Below are 20,363 nucleotides of genomic sequence, written 5' to 3'. Positions count from 1 at the left end.
ACTTGTCTTCTCTCAATTATATTGTAAGCTTATTGAGGACGAAGTCTGTGCCATATTGATCCCCAAGGTTTAGCACAGTGTCTTTTATGTAAAAGGTGCTTAATAAACATTTATTGAATTGAGTTAAAGGAACAGAGATTGTTTAATCTGAGGACTCTTTTAGGTTCATGTAAGTTCAAGAACACTTTGCTCAAATGTTTGAGGATTGTGTCAAGGAGGAATTAATCTTACTCTATGTGGCTCCAGAGTGTAGAACTAGAGCTAGTGGGTTGAAGTCATGTTTTGTGTTAATTTTTAGGAGAAAACCTCTTCACCATTAGAGCCATCCCGTAAACACAGAATAAGTGATTGTCTTGGGCAATGAATTTCCCATTACAGGAAGTGCTTAATCACAGGCCAGATCACCCCATATTGATATTGTTATAGAATGAGTGAGGTTCTTCTGCTAATAGTTACTGGATTAGGTGATTTATGATAGTCCTTCTGTATCTAGAATAGGAATGGGATCAATCCTAAGGTTAAGTCTAGCCTCCAGGAAAAAAAAAAGAGGGAATTAGAGAAGCCTATTTCCTGGTTTTCACTGGTAACTATGCAATCAGAATTTAAGTAGAAGATTAGTTCTCTATGGAGCCAAAGTAAGGGTTGACAGTCCTAAGGGCAGAAGGCAGATTTATTACTTTCTCCTCCCTGAAGAGCCTGTTCTCTTTGTGGACCCTAGGGGAGTTTTGAATCTCTAGATCCAGAATAAGTCTCTTGTTTTCTGTCATTTGTCATATGGGAATAATAAAAAAAAGAACTAGCTAGTAAAACCTCACTTTGGAATTGTGCTTCTTAGCTCAGAATTTCTTCTAGAGAGTGTCAGAGACTGAGCTCCATGTTTGAGTAATTGGATTATTAGCTGTAAGTACATCACTATCAACTTCACCAAAGCTATTTTACCCAAGAACCCAGGGAATGAGGCAGGAAAGCCCACTACTGATAGTGTGAGCCAGAATGAGGATGAATGTTAGAAGAATCTTTTCTGATTCCTCTTTCTAAACCCACGATTATGGGATCACAGAGTTTTGTCGAAATCACCTTCCCTAAGAGGCTCATCAAAGCAGATTGGTGAGTGTTCCATGGAGAATGTAGAGAGACAATTAACTTTATAGGCATATAGAGCTTTACCTAAGTATGTGCCATAGGGGGAGGGCACCTTGATAGCAGCCATGGGTCATAGGAATTCTCACTCTGCAAGTATCTGAAAACTCATTTCCTTATTCCTAAAATGTGGCTATTGGTTATGGTCCCCATCCTGACAAATTCCTACATGGGGAGCTGAAGAATTCTAGGTAGTTTCCCTGCACAGTAGTTACTGGATTAGGAAGGGAACTATTGCTTCTCCCTCACCCTCTTGGTCTTCCAACTCCTCCAGGTTTTATTTTGGAGATAAGATCAAAAGATTTTTTTTTTTTGGCAACAGTTTGTTTCAGAGACTATTATAGACAACAGCCAGCTCCATTTTCTTTTCTATTGGCAACAGGGACAGGCTTGATGAGGACAGGAAGGGAATGGATTTAGAGTCTCCAAGTGTGCATGCTCACTTTGTTAACAGGGTAGGGAAGTGTTTTCCCTTCTTATATGCTTCTTTCCTGTCCCCACAGATTCTTCCCAGAGAAGAATGGCCACAGGAAATGACTCCTTAGTGACAGAATTTTTTCTCGCAGGTTTAACGGACCAACCAGAGCTCCAGCTCCTTCTTTTTTTCCTGTTTTTAGGGATTTATGTGGTCACTGTGGTAGGGAATCTTGGTTTGATCACTCTGATTAGACTGAATTCCCATCTTCACACTCCCATGTACTATTTCCTCTTTAATCTGTCTTTCATAGATCTCTGTTACTCCTCTGTCATCACCCCTAAAATGTTAATGAACTTTGTGTCAGAGAAAAATGTCATCTCCTATTCAGGGTGCATGGCTCAACTGTATTTCTTTTGTTTCTTTGGACTTTCTGAATCCTTGCTTTTGTCGGCCATGGCCTATGATCGTTTCATTGCTATCTGTAACCCATTACTTTATGTTGTCAGGATGTCCTCTCAGGTTTGTTTTCTATTATTGTCTGGTGTATATATGTTGGGGTTTGCTGGTGCCATGGCCCACACTGGATGCATGCTGAGACTGTCCTTTTGTGACAATAATATCATCAACCATTACATGTGTGACATACTTCCCATTCTGGAGCTTTCCTGCACAAGCACCTATATCAATGAGTTAGTGACTTTCATTGTTGCCAGCGTTGACATTGGAGTGATCAGTGCTACCATTTTCACATCTTATGCTTTCATCTTCTCCACTATCCTCCGCATCAGCTCCTCTGGTGGCAGGTCTAAAGCTTTCAGTACTTGTAGCTCCCATATAATCACTGTTTCTCTTTTCTTTGGTTCAGGAGTTTTCATGTACCTCAAACCTTCTTCTGTTGGGTCTATGGACCAAGGAAAAGTGTCCTCTGTGTTCTACACCATTGTAGTGCCTATGCTAAACCCCTTGATCTACAGTTTGAGAAATAAGGATGTCAAATTGGCCATGAGGAAAACCATGAGACAAAGAATGATCCCCTGATGAGATCTAGGGTCAGTGTCAACAAGAGTACTCAAATTTCTGTTGGCTTTATTGGAATATCTTGTTGAAGGGATACTGACTTAAATGCTTTCTACCCATCATAGGAATATTTAACCAATCTTCTGAAACAGCTTATTTATGTCTTACAGAAGAACTTATTTCCCAAAACTTTCCTGGGAAAGATCTTTTAAGAAGTATGCTTCTTTAGAAAATTTAATTATGACTAGTCCTAGACATTTTGTATAACTTTTCGTAGACTGGTATTCAAGAAAAATTAGAAAAAAATTTGCAAGGAGGTAGGTGGTACAAAGCTTACAGCACATTATGTTTCTCTTGGCTAAGTGCAACTACTGTGGGCAAACCAGGTAGAGTGCTGATATCAATAAAGAGATTATGTAATCTGTTAATTTTTTTAGAGGGTCTTTTTTTCTCTGTAGGAGATGGGAATTTTTACCCTTCTCAAGTAGGTCAGTTTGTCATAGAGAAGTTCTCACTAAAATTAAATTAATAGTGCCATAAATTGAGAGCTAGGAAGGACCATAGAGGTCAGCTAATTTATAGATGGAAAGCTGAAGCCTAGAGAGATTAAATGAGTTGCTTAGGAACATAAAGACATTGGGTGCCAGAGGTGGGACTTGAATCCAGATCTTGAATCAGACACTGAGCTTCATTCTGTATTGTACCATGCTATCTCACCAAAAATGCAAAAGAAAAAAAGATTCCCTTGAAATGCTTTTTTAAAAAAATGATGCATTTGCAGCACAGTTAATTGGCTGCTATTCATAATAATCTGATGTATTTCTTCAGACATTTCTGTAGGTGGGAAAATCTTACTTTTTTTCTTTGCTCTTCTCCCACTTAATAGAATTTTATTTTTCTAATTGCATATAAATATAGTTTTCAACATTCCTTTCTGTAAGATTTAGAGTTCCAAATATTTTTCCCTCTTTCTCCTCCAACCTCCCCAAAACAGTGAGAAATCTGATATAGGTTATACATGTACAATCATGTTAAGCATATTTCCACATTAGTCATGTTGTGAAAGAAGAATCAGAAGAAAAGGGAAAAACCACAAGAAAGAAAAAAATTAAAAAACAAAAAAGTAAAAATGGCATGCTTCGATCTGCATTCAGTCTCCTGATCTCTGGATGTGGATAGCACTTTCCATCATGAATCTTTTGAAATTGTCTTGGATCATTGTATTGCAGAGAAGAGCAAAAAGTCTATCACAGTTGATCATCACACAATGTTGCTTTTACCATATGCAATGTTCTCCTGGTTCGGCTCACTTCAGTCAGCATCAGTTTGTGTAAGTCTTTCCAGGTTTCTGAAATCCACTTAATCATCACTTCTCATAGCGCAATAGTGTTACATTACATTCATATACCACAACTTGTTCAACCATTCCCCAACTGATGGGCATCCCCTCAATTTCCAGTTCTTGAGCACCACAAAAGGTACTGCTATAAATATTTTTATACATGTGGGTCCTTTCTCCTTTTTTATGATTTCGTTGGGATACAGATCTCGTAGTGGTATTGCTGGATCAAAGGGAATGAGCAGTTTTATAGCCCTTTGGGAACAGTTCCAAATTGTTCTCCAGAATGGTTGGATCACTTCACAACTCCACCAACAATGCATTAGTGTCCCAATTTTCTCATATCTTCTCCAACATCTATCATTTTCCTTTACTGCCTTATTACTCATTCTGATATGTGTGAGGCAGTACCTCAGAATTGTTTTGATTTGCATTTCTCTGATCAATAGTGATTTAGAGCATTTTTTCATGTGACTTCAGCATTAATTATGCAGAAATTATATGTTCATATCCTTTGAAAGTATCATTGCTGCCTTTCCTTTTGAGCACAAGAATGAAAACTGTGGTGTTAGGTTAGAGGATGCATCACTCAGGGGAAGGGACTTTAGGGAAAGAGAAATCCTTCTAGCAATTTAAAAAAAATAAATTTTTTATTTATTTATTTTTTGATCATAGCTTCTCCCTCCTTTTCCCATACAGCATCATCCCATACAGCAAAAAGCATTTTAAAGATAGAGGATAAAATGCAAATATATTCAGTAACAAGTATTTATTAAATATCCACAATGTACCAGGCACTGTATTAAGTTGGTTACTGGGCATTCAAAGAAAAACATGAAAATAATCCCTGCCCTCAAGGAGCAAGGATTCTGGGAGAAAATAATGTATGTACAAGTAAGTAAATACAAAACATGTACCAAAATAACCAAAGTAGTTTCAAGGAGGAGTACTGACAGTAGAAGTGACTAGCAAGACTATTGTGAAAGAGGCAGCACTTAAACTAACCTTTGAAAGAAACTAAGGATTTCAAGAGATAGAGGTGAAGAGGGAGTCCATTCTAGGCATGGGAGGTAAGTGCTCTGGGAAAATTTAAGGAAGCAAGATTAGTTTTAGAAGGAAAAGACACTTCAGACAAGCTCATGATGAGCATGTTAATATTGAATTTAAATAATAAACTCCAATTACATGAAATTAATTCACTAAACTTTATACATCTGAAATATCAATATATATTCCAATAAATATTTGTGTAACAAAATGCTGCCATATTTTCTAAGATTTAAATCATTATCAGGATATACTAAAATAGCTTTATCCTACTTCAATATATGATGTGATATATTTATCATACTCCAATTACCATAAAGAATTAGACAGTCTTTCATTTTTACTTTTAAATTGGGTTCTTGGGAGACAATTTTTTCCTACAAGCATGTTCTACTGAAGAACAATTTGTAAATAGGCAAATAATTAAAATACTTTCCAAACTTCAGTTTGATTTGTTAAATCCAAATTGGTAAAATCCATATTGTCAATTTTTAAATGGAATAAATGCCATGATCAATAGACCCCAAAAGCAAATCACATCAAGTGAAATGGAATAAAACATAAACATTTACATATAAACATTATAAACATTTAAATATAAACATTTTACATAGAATATTTGATCTATTAAGTTTATAGTAGAGATAAATCTTAAATTCTACCTAGAAAAAACTAAAAGATGTATGTGAGTGGAGGGCAAGAGGGAAGATGAGTGAACATTCTGTTATAGAATTTGTAATAACCAAGCAGAGGAAAGTCCTAAAGTCTTAAAATGGATCCTAGATCCTAGAAGAATAGATTTCACAGGATGTAGAAAAAAAGAACCTCAAACAAAAGCTCTCAAAAATCAAACTAATAATCTAACTCCTACAAAGTATAGGGATAGAAGGACTTAAAAAATTTACTGAAAGCATCTATCTAAATCTCAAGGAATCATCACATGCAGAGGGGATATACTAGAACTCTTTCCAATACATATGGGAGTGAAGCAAAGATACCCACTGCCCCCATTATTATTTGATATAGTTCTAGAAATGTTAGCAGCAGCAATGAGAAGAGAAAGTAAAAGAATAAAGGTAAGTAAAGAGGGAATGAGACTATTCCCATATGCTGACAATATGAAAATTTACTTGGAAAATCTTAAGGAATCATCAAAGATACTAATTGAGACAATTTACAGCTTCAGCAAAGTTGCAGAGTACAAAATAAATGCTCAAAAATTAATAGCCTTTCTTTACAATAATAGCCAAAGAAGCTATAAAATAAAGGGAAATACTACTTTCCAAATAACTACAAAATGCTTAAAATATCTGGGGTTCAACCTCCCAAAGCACTCAAAAGACTTGTATAGATTTAATTACAAAGTGCTCCTTAAAGAAATAAGGAACAACTTAAATAAATGGAGGAAGTCAGTATTCCTGACTAGGCTGTGCCAATATAATAAAAATGACTCCCTCAACCTATCCCCTTCATGAAGACCACAGGTCCACAGGTTTTACATGTTGCCCATATTTTTGGACTTTTTCATGTCTATGATGACTTTTTTTCTCTCCCTGAAAAAGTACTATTTATTATATAGGATGGCTCTCTGGGAAAGGCAGGGAGAGGGATACTTGGGATAACTATGGTGATTTAAGAAACAAAATGTCAATAAAAATTTATTTGTAGAAAAAGAAAAATAGATACTAATAGCACGAAAAGATCACAATATTTGTGAATAAGTGGAGTTTGTTCTTCATGTAAAAGGTGTACTAAAAATATATGTAAATTTCATCTTATTAGATTTTGTCTGCTGTTTCAGCTTCTCCAGAAAATTTTGGATGCAAATTCTGTCATCTTTCTGATGCAGCTCAGTCTTCAGCTCAGCATTATGTCACCTTTATATTCATAAGCGTGACATCTGTGCTTTCATATTTGTCATTGATAAAATGTTAAACAGGATTAAGGATAGATCTGTATAGAACTTTGCTAAAACCTTATAATCATAATTGCATTAATCATCATCATTTCATAGTTATTTTTACCAAGCCTGGACACATTTAATTGCGCTATCATTTAATCCATATTTTTGTTCCTTTTCTACTTGGAGACCACTAGAAATGACAAATGATTCACTTGAATTGAGATATTCTATATTTGTGAAAATACCCATACTTACCCATCTAAAAATCTTTTTCAAAAGAAAAAAAGTTTGTTTCATGTGTATTTTTCATTAAAAAAAAATAAATCCATTTTGGATCATAGTGACCATGGCTTTCTTTTTTAAAGTACTTTGAAACCATCTTTTTAAATTACATGCTGTACATTTTTTGCTAGGAATTGGTGCCTTTCACACTGTATTATAATTTGAGGAATTCATTTGCTAAAGAATTTAATTCAAATAAAATTCAATAAAAATCAATTCTAGAAGAAATTAATTCTTCTGTTAAAGGGTTAGCCATAAGCACAGATGAAAACTAGTTCCCCTAAAAATATCCTTGGAAAGAGACATGGCTAGATCTGCTTCTCCTGCGGTCAAAAAGCTTATTGATTGTCTCATTTTAGAATCCCCTCATGAGATCTGGTGAAGGCACAGGGAAGGTTCCACATTGGCTATGGAGTTCTTGATCACAGACCATGTTTCTTTGCCAGGTGGGCAAAAATGCTAAAAAATGCTACATTGGCTTTAGTTCTTGAAGAATCCTCAAATTCGAAATTGTCTGGGCATTTCTTAACTTCCACTGATCACATTCTGTTATCTTTCCTCACAGAGAGGAATATGCAATACCTACATATGTGTTGAATACAGATTCTTTTTGCTTTTAAGTTTAAATGTAAATTTTGTTTTTTTCATTGCTACCATTTTTGGATTACACCCACTCCATGAGAGGTTTCTGAAACAAATTAAAACTGTTAAGCAAAATTAACAATATATTGATCTCATCTGAAAATGGGTGCATCATTCTCACATCTGCAGTACCTCCATCTCTACATTTTTAGATCATTTTTAATTAACATAATTCTATTTTTCTTTCTCTCACCTCCAACTGACTGGAAAAAAAAGAAACAAAAGAAAATTTCTTGCAAAAAATGTTCACTGTCAAACAACAGAAATGCCCTAATTGGTTTTATATATAAATGCATGTGTGTGTGTGTGTGTGTGTGTGTGTGTGTGTGTGTGTGTGTGTGTGTGTGTGTGCATGCGGGTACACACACATATGTATGCTTAAGTTACATACACATATAACATACCTAATGTATGCATTTTTGTATATGTGTGCCTCATTTTGTATTCTTAATTCATCATTCCTTTCTTAGTAGGTTGATAGCATGTTTCCTCATCAATTTTTCTGGAATCATGGATGGTCATTGGATCATAGTTCCTATAGTAAAAGTTGTCTTTTTTTACAGTGTTATTATTATTATTGTATACAATGTTCTTTTGGTTCTCCACATTTCATTTTTCATTAGTATGGGAAGGTCTTCATAATTGTTCACTTTATAAAATTGTTATAATGCAATTTTTTCCTCTAGTTCTGTCCTCATCACTCTGCATCAGTTCATTTGAAATCATCTATTTTGTCATTTCTTATAACAATATTCCATTACATTCATATTCTATAACTTATTTAGACATTTCCCAATTGATGGGCATTTGTTTAGTTTATAGTTTTTGCCATCACAAAAAGAGATACTATAAATACATTTCTTTAGCTATAGGCCTAATAATGGCATACAGATAGGTGACCTAGATATAAAAAGTCACATCATAAACAAATCAGGGAAATATGAAGAATAGCACTCATCAGATCTAAGAAAAGTTCTTGAAAAATTAAGATTTAGATAACATCACAGAAGAAATGGATGTTTGATTATCTAAAATTAAAAAAGCTTTGTACAACCAACTCCAATCAAGCTGATTACTGTGTGAAAAAATCTTTGTATCAAATTTCTCTGGTGAAAGTCTCATTTTCAAGACATTTAAAAATTTCTATGATCACACATACAGGAAAATATATAAAAGTATATTTAAAATAAATAAGAATAATAACCCTTTTCCAACTGACAAATGTTGTAGGAGTATAATTGGTCAGCCATTAAGTGAAGAAACCCAGGATTTCTAAAATTATATGACAAATGCTACAAATCACCACTAATTGGAGAAATGCAAAGTAAAGCAATGTTGAGCCTCTATTCATACCTGTCAGATTTGTAAAGATGAGTGAAAAGTAAAATAATAAATTTTGGAAGGACTGTGAGAAAGCAGACACTTTGATTCTCTGTTTGTAGACCGGTGCATGGGTACAACCAATCTGGAAAGCAGTTTGAGTTATACATCAAAAGTTCGAAAAGAGTATATGCCATTTAAGTTAGGTTTACCATTGTTAGGCCCATACCCATATGGATTCGTAGTCATCTGATGGTTTGGAGATTAAGGTCAACACATTCCCTAATTCCTTGATGGGCCCTTATCTAACACAACTATGTCCAGTCCTGCCTTTATCAGCTTCATCATTTCACTCAGGGCAGATTGAGGTATCAGGTATCAGAAAGGAAGGTTCATATGGTAGTGTAGGACATTAGGGTCAGTGGTACCAGGTGCAGTAACTGGTCAAGCTGACTGATACTGGACAGTGTTTGTGAGAGAAAGAATACTATCCCTATTTTTAGAGCACCCCATTAGTCCTACAAGGGCTACAGTGAAGGTCTCAAAATAAGTGGTTTTATTTCACTTTAGGTGAAATAACAATTGTGCAAAACACAACTGAAAAAGGTTTGAAGAAACTCATGGAGTTGGTAGAAGGGATAGGCTAACAGAACTCAAACATACTGGGAATCAGTAGTCTTAGAAAACAGAAATGTGAAGCTAGATTTCCCCATAGGGCCTGGAAAAAGTCTGCCTCCATAGCCCATGTACATGCAGGGAAGAGATACTTTTCTTTTTCTGTTCTTTAGATTTTTCAAAACATCTGAGCGCATTTTTTTTTGGCAATCTCAGAAAGTCACCTATTTTCAGGAACTCTTTTTTTTAAGTCTTAATATGGCCAGAATTTAAAATAAACCTCTTTGAGTTCTTATGCCTGAGGTCTTTTTTTTTTTAAAAAAAATAGAGTTTATTGTACCATTCTCTTAAAAATTCTCTAATAATTTCTCAAACAAAATGATAATGGGGATTCCAACAATAGGATGCCCTCTGTATGACAGCCAGAAAAAATCCCTTCTCAGCACAGATTTTATACAATGGGGAGCCAGCTCTGGTGGCTATACTTCATAAGCCACAATAAGATGGAGCTACATTCCATGTGCATAAGAATAGATCTTCCCACAAAATTTCTTGTTAGCAGGAATGCCAGCCCCATAAGTGACAGCTGTTACAGGCAGAGAACTCTTTCCAACTGTGAGAAACGTCCTTAGAAGAGCTATTCTGCCAGGAATCTCTTCATACATACTATATAGGTGATAATGGTGGATATGACATCTGTGCAAGCAAATGCAAATCTTTCAATAGCCCTACTCATTCCTGTAGCATTAGAGCTTAATGTACCAGAAGCTGTCAGCAGTCCTGGAGTTTGGGGATTCCTGACTTTGCATAACCTCTAGAGTACTCTTTTAAGCAGAGAATCTCTGATTTGAAGCAAATCTGCAGGTTATTCTGAGGACTTTGTCTACCAATTCAATGAGCTTTGTGCTTATAGGTAGTACCTGAGGATCTTAGCACAGTTGGCAGAGTTACTGTTCCATAAGTACAATAAGTATACCAGTTATTTCTTCTAGCTAGCAGTGTTCTTTCCCCAATTAAATTTTCCTAGAGCATACTTCCTAGATCAGTTGTGTCAAAATCAAATAGATGTGGAGCCACTAATTCATACAGGGATCCCAATGGGCTATGTATTCACTTAGTATCAAATTATAATGTAATCTATGTTTTATTATATATTTATTTGGTAAAATGTTTCCCACCTACCCTTTCTTCTGGTTACTGCCACATGGGAGTGTTGTAAGTCACCTGTGGCATGTTTGGCACCTGCGGTCTCCATCAACCCTTTGCTCCTGTGATATCCTGTTTTGAATTTTGCCATACTGTGTACACATGACATTCTTCCTCCTCCTCACCACTCCCGCACCCCACAAGAATAGTACAAGGTCCTTAAGCACTAGGGCTGGGTAGTTGTGATTTTACTATCCTAGGACAAGAATTCCTTTTACCTATTAAGGGCTAAATATTTCTATTTAGATTTGATTTGATTTTATTTACATGTAATTGGAAACCAATTGAAGAAATAAGGGGACCAAAATGTCTGACCATAAAAATGAACAGAGAGTTGAAACATACATTAGAAACAAAATAACAACAAGAACAACAGTAGCGTTTATACATCCCTCACTGTGTGGTAGGCACTGCGCTAAGTGCTTCACAAATATTATTTCATTTCATCCTCACAGTGACCATTATTCTTATACCCATTTTAAAGTGGAGAAAACTGTGGCAGACAGAAAAAGTGACTTACCCAAGGTCACACACCTGGTAAATTTGTGAGGCCAAATTGAAACTCACATCTTAACTCAGATCTTCCTGACTCGAGGGTCAGCACTCTCTCCTCTGCATTGCCTGGCTGCCACAAGGTCACCTTTGCTTTTTTCTAAAATCATACCATGGGTAAATAGGGAGAGGGACTGGACTTGTGATTTCATTGATATAAGGAGCTCCCAGGTGAGGAAATTCCCTCTCTCAATGCAGGTCAACACCTTCTAAGCAACTTAGCGTACTAACAAGAGCACTGACTTGTTAAGTTACTTGTCCAGAGTCACACAGCCAAGACAGATCAGAAGTGCAACTTCAACCCAGGTCTTCCTGCTTTCCACAACAACCAATAGGTCAAAGTGAGTGACAAAATCCTGGTCAGCAGTGTGATATAAGGGAAAGATCTAACTCAGGAATCAGGGTCTAAACTTCTTCATTTGTAAAATGAGGGCTTTGGATCAGGAGACAGGTCAATGGCATATCAGATAGAACACTGGTCCTCAAATCAGGAAGATAAGTTCAAATCCAGCCCAGCACTTACAAATTATATCACCCTCAGCAGGTCATGGCCTCTGTGTGCCTCCATTCCTCATTCGTAAAATGGGAATATTAATGTTCCTCCCCTGACAGGGTGGTTGTCCAAATAAAGTAAAATAATATTCTTAAATTTTTTGTAAACTTTAAAGTGCTATCCTTTCCTGCCCTATATTTATTATCCTCTTCCAAACCCAGAAAAGCAACTGATTACACCACCAAAGCAAAATTGCAGACTGATGGGGTAGCTTCATAGCTTCCCTGTTCTTTTATCCTAAAGGGTCAGTACTTCATCTCTTTAATATGTGACACTCATTGTTAATAGGGCTTCTAATTGTGGTTCGCCACAAGTTTGCATAAGAAGAGAACCAAGAAGCAGGGGTGATGGAAGAGAGGGTTTGTGAGAAGGGGTATGTGAGCAGATCTTGCCACTTGTGAAAGCTTTATGACTTGTCCCTTTAAATAAAAAATAGCATTAGTAAACCTTTGATGCACATCACCAATTACCTTTCTAGTTTTCATGATGACATCCTTTTCTCTAGAATTTTCTTCAGGGAAACCTTAACATCTTTATTTCTGAGGCTGTAGATCAAAGGGTTCAGCATGGGGATCACTATGGTATAGAACACAGAAGACACTTTCCCCTGGTCCATGGAGTTGGTAGAAGGCTGCAGATACATGAATGCAGTTGAGCCAAAGAATAGGGAAACAGCCATGATGTGGGAGCTGCAAGTGCTGAAGGCTTTAGACCTGCCTGCAGTGGATTGGATGCGAAGGATGCTTATGAGGATGAAAATATAAGAGCTAAGAATAGTTAGGGTTGGGACAAAAAGATTAAATGAACTAAAAACCAGAAGCACTACTTCATTGATGTAGGTGCTGGAGCAGGAGAGCTTCAGAAGGGGAAGAAGATCACAAAAGAAATTATTGACAATATAGTCTTTGCAAAAATAAACTCTAAGCATGCAGCCTGTGTGAACTGTGGCACAAATCATAGCCATTGTACCCACCCCACCCACCAACCAGGAGCACAATTGATAAGACATGATGACATTATATAATAGAGGGCTACAGATGGCAACATAGCGGTCATATGCCATCACTGCCAACATATAGCATTCAGCAATTATAAATATGATGAAAAAATAGAGCTGAGTCATGCACTCAGGGTAAGAGATGATATTCTTCTCTGACACAAAGTTCACAAGCATTTTGGGGGTGATGACAGTGGATTGACAGACATCAATGAAGGATAGACAACTGAGGAAATAGTACATGGGGGTGTGAAGGTGGGAACTGAGCCCGATTAAGGTGATCATTCCCAGGTTCCCTACCATGGTGACCATATAGATCCCTAGGAACAAGAAGAAAAGTGGAACCTGGAGCTCTGGTCGGTCTGTTAAGCCTACAATGATAAGCTCAGTCACTGCAGAGTGATTTTCCTTCTCTGGATGATGCACCTATGGGATTGAAAAAGAAGAAAACATTAGGGAGAATTTCTCCACTCCCTCCCTATACATACAAAGGATGTTTACACACAATAGACAACTCTGAGTCCTGGAATCTTGGACTGTTTTGGTCCTAGTGGCCTATGGCCAGTGTCCCTGGTCACCGTGTGAGAGTAGCATTTATGGTATTACAGTATGGGACATGTGAACAGAACTGTTGGAAAAGAGTCATATCCAACTTTGCCTTACTCTACCCAAGGGATGAATATATTCTTGGTACAGCCATTTGAATCTGCTGACAACAAGGAGAGCTCAGGGATGAAGGAAAGTGATGACTTCCAGCTCTCTATTTGTCTACTCATTGGGGTCCTCATCTATTTAGTTTTTGTTTATGTTTCTGAAACTCTCCACAAAACCAAATTTTGATGGACTTTAAAGATAACTAGTCTGCATCAGAATGGGAACCATGACATCAGTCATTTTTTCAGAGAAAAGAAAACAAATTGTTGTAGAGTCAGTTACCATCATTAGTCATTTAGTGAAAACACAAGAGCCTTCTCTGTTGAAGCAGTTATCCCAGGGGGTATTGAAGCCTCTGTGATTCCCAGCATGTCTGGATATTTCTCTCTTCCTCACAGATACATTTCTAGCTCTATGCTTCTCAAGGTTAGCAATGGGCCAATAAATATAAGGAAGTTAGATTTCACCAAGAACTGGGCTACCATAGTGATAAGTTTGGAAGAAAGGATCAGGACAGTTGAATTAAGGCACTCACCTTCCACTGCTGGATCATTGTTGAAAGAATCTTTGGAATGTGTAGCAATGAAGTCAGGAATGATAATCTTTATAGACTCTTTTACTTCATTTTGTTCTATTATAATGCAAGCATTGTCTTTGATTTCTTAGCTGCCCTAAAAGTTCCAAGAGATGAAATTTTAATTATTACTTTAACTCAGTGGTTCTCTCTAACTTTAGGATAGAAAATATCATCTCTGAACCTCACTGTAAGTCTGTTATTATTAATGGAGAGTTTCCAGGGACCTTGTTAGAAACTCGCAGAATTTGCCCAAGGTCTTATCTCATCAGGGATCCAGGCTCTTCTGGGAATAACTCATTGTTGTTTTCCACCATGTTTCATAGTCATCCTTCCTCTCACCATCCAACAGCTTACCCCTAACCAGGGAACTCTATTAGCTCTTTGGCTATTTAGTAGGTTTCCTTATGGAATAGCCTTTTTCTCACATGCTCTTAAGTTTTGGGGGTGAGAATCAAACAGATCAGATACTCAACTACCAGACTGAGTTTATAACTAGATGGTTCCTAGAAATTTTACATTTCTGCAGATTTTGAAACAATGAGAATTTTTAAAAAACCCTAGTTCTCTTTTTCGAGAAAAATTAAAACATTTGCTATGCTGTTTTGTTTAAGCTCTTACAAATTTAAACTCAGTATTAATTTCAATAAATAAATGATTCATTTATACCTTAGTTGCTCACAGTATTTACAATTTTATTTACTATTTTTATTTACTATATCTTTGATCCCATTGGTATAAGGAGCTCCAAGTAGGATAACAACCTTTACCTTACAGTAAAGAACTTGTTCTACAGCCTTTCCAACCAGACCTCCAGATCCTGACCCGTAGCTCATTAAATGGAGACAGTCAACTATACAGAATCAGCTTTAATCACTCAACTTCTCATTTTCTTGCTATGATTGATGTATAGCAGAAGTGTGAAACATAAAACTCCAACCACTCCTTAGTGCACAGGAACTGTATGAAAATGTAACTGGAAAATATTTCATGAAAAAGTAAAAATATTTATAATAGAACATCACAATGTTAGCATGTGGTTTTCTACATCAATATATGCTCACAGGAATCCTCTTGTATGGTTTAGTGGGCTTTATTTCTATTTGAATATGATGCCACTGTTATAGAGGGCTGCCACTCTTGACATAGCTCTTCCCAACTGGACTTCCAGTTCTGACCTTGGGTTCATGCTGATTTATGACAGCTCATTGCATCTAGCAGACTCCCTATATCAGACAATACCATCTTCCTACCATGCCACTGAGTCCATGAACACTTCCCCAAATCCTGCTTTCTAAATCCTATTCTGGGAACAGAAATCAAATCAAAGTTACCATTGCTTCTGGAACGGGTGGATCATTTGAACCCTCTGACTCCACTCACCATCCCTCTTATTTTCTAAGATGAAATTTCCTTTCCTGGGCACTACTCCCCTATACATATATATCATATCCCTGATTTGAATGTAACTTAAGTGTAAGCACAATTACTTTTCATATCTGTATCCCCAGTAATTTGGCACAGTGCCTAGCACATAGTAATTATCTAATAAATCTGTTTTCCTTCATCCTCATCTTAGAGAATTTCTGGATATACTGAGAGGTTAAGTAATTTGCCCAGGAACACAAGTTGATTATGTATTGGAGTCAAAACTAGAACTCAAGTTTCCAGACTCAGACCAGCTCTCTATCCATTATATCCTGCTGAAAGTTGTGCTTGTTATATTGATTTTCAAAGTAGTTAAATTAAATGATAACTAAGAGTTGAAATGCAATGATTTAATGATATAGACATATATAATTTATCTTCAAATGTTTTTTCAACAAATGACTCGGGAACTTCAGACGACCTGGGTTCCAGTAGCATACGTGACAATTAAAACATGTATAATTTTGGGCAAGTCTCCTAATCCTTCTGGACTTCCTCTGAAAGACCTTCTTCTACCTCTGTAGCAATGATGCTGTGGAATCTTTACTCTTATTTACTTGTGAGAAGGAAACAGACACTTGAGTAGAGACAGCACCACTACGAAGATGAAAGAAGAAAAACATTATTGAATTTTTGTCTGTCCTCTCATTATCAAGTTGCTATAGAAAAAAAAGTTGAGGGCAAAAAACCCCCCAAAAATGTTTTAACACATTTTTTGGAATCTTCAAAGAAGATACCCTTTCTAAGCATGTGAATAGGAAGTAGCTAACTTGATTGTGAGCAGGGACATAGAAAGAAAGACAACAAATAAATTCTGCATTTTACATATGTAGCAGGGACAAGGAACATGCTGCACACTGAAATTGATTATTTCTAGTGGATTGTACAGAGCATGTGCAGGTTGCAACTGCTTGCTTCTAGTCATTGAAGATGAGTGGTTTAGTTCTGGTCATTCACATGGTCTTCGCCTGAGAGGTGACAAAGAACCCCCTAAATGACTGCTGAATTTTAAGGTCTGATGACCTTCAAAAAGAAGAGAAAATTTTGGTCTGAGGTTTCTTGATTGCATCTTTCTAGGTAATGGGATTCCAATTAAGAATGGAGAAGGTTGGTCCTTCTCTACCCTAAAATCATGATGACCTTGCTGCTGCTCACCATGTGAGGTGTGGCCTCAATTAGGCTGTCTTGTACACAGGATCCATGGTGACCTTTGAACTTTTGTGTTTGTTTTCTCCTGAGCTTAGGTCAATGAGTACCCTGAGATCAACTTGCCTTGAAGTCCTTGAGAATTCAAAAAATCTGGAGGTACCATTAAATATTCCATTGACAGAGTCAAATGGCTGTTGTAATGGCATCCACCATAGAAACAGTGGCTAATTGCCAGGGAAGCATATGCTTTAGAAAGAGAAGTCAATAGCTTAGCTGTTTGATCAAAGCGTGCCTAATGCAGAGGCAAAATCAACATACCTAGTAAGCAGTATTTTATAATTGCTGTATGATCTTGTGACTCTTTAAATATTATCATCCCAGCTGTAGCCAGTTATAGATTATTACTGAATCAATGTTGATGCTATTAAGAATACTAATGAACAATGTGATCTTTCCATGGTTAGCATCTTTTCTCTCTGTATAGAATAAACAACCTTCCCATACCTGATTTATTTCATATATTGAGTATTCTTTTTCATTATGCTTTTGAGGAATCCCTTAATCTCCTCAGTCAAAGCCATTACTGCAATGATCATTTTTCTCCAGTGTTGTATTTTGATGAGCCAGTGAATAATGAGTTAAAAGGGAACTTAATTCCTTTACTTGGAATTTTACATATAGTTCTTCTAGTAATTAAGTCAGTATAGAACTATATGACTGGGCCCAGGACAGTGAGGGGCAAATATCCTATATCCACTGCAGTAATGCTTCCTTGTTAAACATGGCAATGTGAAAAATGAACCATTAATTCATGAACTTGGTATTCAATAATTAAAATGTCTTTTTCCATGAGGCTACATGTACTCTTATATTGTCCATTTATCACTTTATAGTCATTAAGTAATCAATAAAGAAATATTTATTTAGATTGAATTATGTGCTCAACAAAGAATTATGATAGACTGTATAGAAATATGCTATCGGGTCTCTGTTCAAGAGAAGAATAAAATCTATGAAAGAGATAAGGTGAATGCATAGCCAAGAAATGGTTGGGACATAGCAAAATACCACAAAATTATATCCTATTTTAAGTGTTAAAAAGTGTAAGAACCTTACTATAGGTGGGAGAATCCAAGGAAGACTTCATGGAGAAGGTAGAATTTGATCTGTGCCTTGAAGAGTAGGTAAAATGTGGACACTCAGAATGCAGAAAATAAGATAATCCTGGTGACAGGAACAGAATAAGCTCTGGCAAGTAGTTATAAGCCACTACTCATTCTGGAAGCTCAGAAATTAGTAATGCCCATTGCTTGCACTAAAATGAGGTATGCTACTCAGGAGGGAGACCATTCCAGAGTAAGTGTTGACAGTTGAAAGGAGTTTAAGGTTTGTGGAAAAGAAACCACCTTATTGTCAGGACAGATAGGGTAGGTCATTCAAGTTAAAAAATCATTACAGTATATCACTGTAATGGAATATCATTGTGTAAGATGATGAAACGTAGGCTTTCAGGAAAACCTGAGATTTATGTAAAATGATGCAATGTGAAGAGGGAAGAATCATTACATCTGCATACTATAATTTGTTCAGTCATTCCCCAATTGATAAGACTCCCTTGATTAACCTATTTTTAATCAGTACCACATTGTTTTGAGGACAACAACTTTGTAGAATAGTTTAAGATTAGGTATTGTTAGTCTCTTTCCTTCCCATGTTTTAAATTATTTCCCTTGAAATTGTTTTATATCCTATAATTTTGTAAGAAATTGATATTGAGAAAGAGTCAAAGATAGTCGAGAAAAGCCAGGGACTTGCCTGAGCTCTCTCAAATTCTCCTCTAAATACCTTTAAAATAGTACCTCAACACAAATTCTGGAGTGGCATAATTCACAAAATGATGGGATGAAGCAATTTCCAGCATGTGACAACTTAGAAGGTCGGCAGGAAAGGTCTGCATACTCAGGTGAGAATGAAATATAGTCTAGCACAGGCTATACCAGTACAGAATGGGCCCCAGGAAACAAGGTGCAGGCCTTAGGAATGACTGAATCATCAACTTCCACAGCTTCTAGATTTCTTAGCCCACAGGTGGTAAGGGAGTCAGACAACTGGTGAGGAAGAGATTATAGTAGTCCATTTGTTGCCACTGGGGTCAGAACTCTTTTACATTGCCGATATTCTGATCTGGGCAGATTGGACAGATTCAGCTTGTGCAGCTAGGTAGCACAGAGGATAGAGTGCTGGGACTGGAGTCAAGGAGACTCATTTTGTGAGTTCAAATCCAGCCTCAGACACTTACTAGCTGTGTGACCTTGGGCAAGTCACTTAACCCTTTTTGCCTCGGTTTCCTTATCTGTAAAATGAGTTGGAGAAGAAAATGGCAAACCATTTCAATATCATTGCCAAGAAAACCCAAAATAGGTTCATGGAGAGTGGAACACAACCAAACAGATAAAATGAATAGTCCCTTAAAGGGACTGAAGCTCCTAAGGACCCTTAAAGTGTATGTTTTGATTTTTGGGGTATAGAGTGTGTTTAGGGAAGACTAGTACCTCTGGTGTGATGATTGCTGAGTCATTTTCAGGGCTTCTTTCCACCTTTGTTTTGTACCTGTTCCACCCAACTCTCACCTGTGGCTCCAAGAAGCTGTAGCATGAACAGGGGCCATACCCTGGTAAAACATTTTGATGGACAGGTTGAACAAGGTTGAGGGTAACCAAGGAGTCTCAAACCCATTGGTGAATTAAGGGTATTTCTACACCAAACATGAGAAGACTTTCTCTGGTGGAATAGGTGAATTAGAACAATTTGTTCCAATGGCCATGAGGGCAAATGAATCAGGCAATGTAGAGCATTTCGAGCTTGGTTAGACATTGAAGACACCAAGGTCATCCATTGCATCCTGAGCCATTGCCAGTCATCTTGATTTTGTCCTTTCACTGGACTGTGATGACTTTGGAGGAGAGAGTGAGGTCGATGACTTCATGCAAATCTTCCTCACTTAAATCCTATTTATGCATGAATCAAAAGACATCATCCATACCATTTTACTGTTATACCTATCTCAAAGTCCTGTGGTGACGAGCAAGTGATGAAGCAGCAGGTGCGCATACACTGGGAGGTGTAGTCACAACCCTGCACACAGGCAGCCCAGGCCATAGGGTCATTTCTCACTGGAAGCAGCAGTGGAATTTGGCAGCCTCCTGGGCATCTGAGCAGCCTTTCAAGGATCATACTGCTCACCTCCTGGTGTGAAGAAGGGAGCTAGAAAAGATGCTCTAAAAATTGTCTGCTTACACAAACCTGGCCTGATTATTGTGGCAGGCAAGAAATCCCACTCTGTGGGATGTGCAAAATGTACAAAAATATCTGCAAACATGATTCCCCTCACCATTGGCACATGGAGAATGTGCACCCTTATAGACAACACAAAATCCAGTAGATCTGAAAGACAAAGAGCTTTTATTGCAAGAGAACTCAACAGATATTGCTTTCAAAGAGCAGCCCTGAGTGCTTGCAATGTGTAT

The 20,363-nt window shown here is 37.0% G+C and overlaps 2 protein-coding genes across 2 annotated transcripts; one reads left to right on the top strand and one right to left on the bottom strand.

Annotated features, from left to right (window-relative positions):
* The first annotated feature begins 1,630 nt into the window (after positions 1–1,630).
* LOC140507753 (olfactory receptor 8B8-like) lies at positions 1,631–2,596 on the top strand. The gene has a single exon (XM_072615693.1). It carries the CDS (start codon positions 1,661–1,663, stop codon positions 2,594–2,596), a length of 936 nt encoding a protein of 311 aa, XP_072471794.1. The 5' UTR covers positions 1,631–1,660.
* Positions 2,597–12,515: 9,919 nt separating this feature from the next.
* LOC140509040 (olfactory receptor 8G50-like) lies at positions 12,516–13,439 on the bottom strand. The gene has a single exon (XM_072616950.1). It carries the CDS (start codon positions 13,341–13,343, stop codon positions 12,516–12,518), a length of 828 nt encoding a protein of 275 aa, XP_072473051.1. The 5' UTR covers positions 13,344–13,439.
* Positions 13,440–20,363: the final 6,924 nt, after the last annotated feature.

This window comes from Notamacropus eugenii, chromosome 5 (assembly GCF_028372415.1).
Source record: "Notamacropus eugenii isolate mMacEug1 chromosome 5, mMacEug1.pri_v2, whole genome shotgun sequence".
Lineage (NCBI taxonomy): Eukaryota > Metazoa > Chordata > Mammalia > Diprotodontia > Macropodidae > Notamacropus > Notamacropus eugenii.
Note: the sequence above shows the minus strand (reverse complement) of the source record. Positions and strands in the feature narration are given on the sequence as shown.

Coding starts and splice junctions, on each gene's coding strand:
- LOC140507753 (XM_072615693.1), top strand. CDS start 1,661: ATGGCCACAGGAAATGACTCCTTAGTGACAGAATTTTTTCTCGCAGGT.
- LOC140509040 (XM_072616950.1), bottom strand. CDS start 13,343: ATGGTCACCATGGTAGGGAACCTGGGAATGATCACCTTAATCGGGCTC.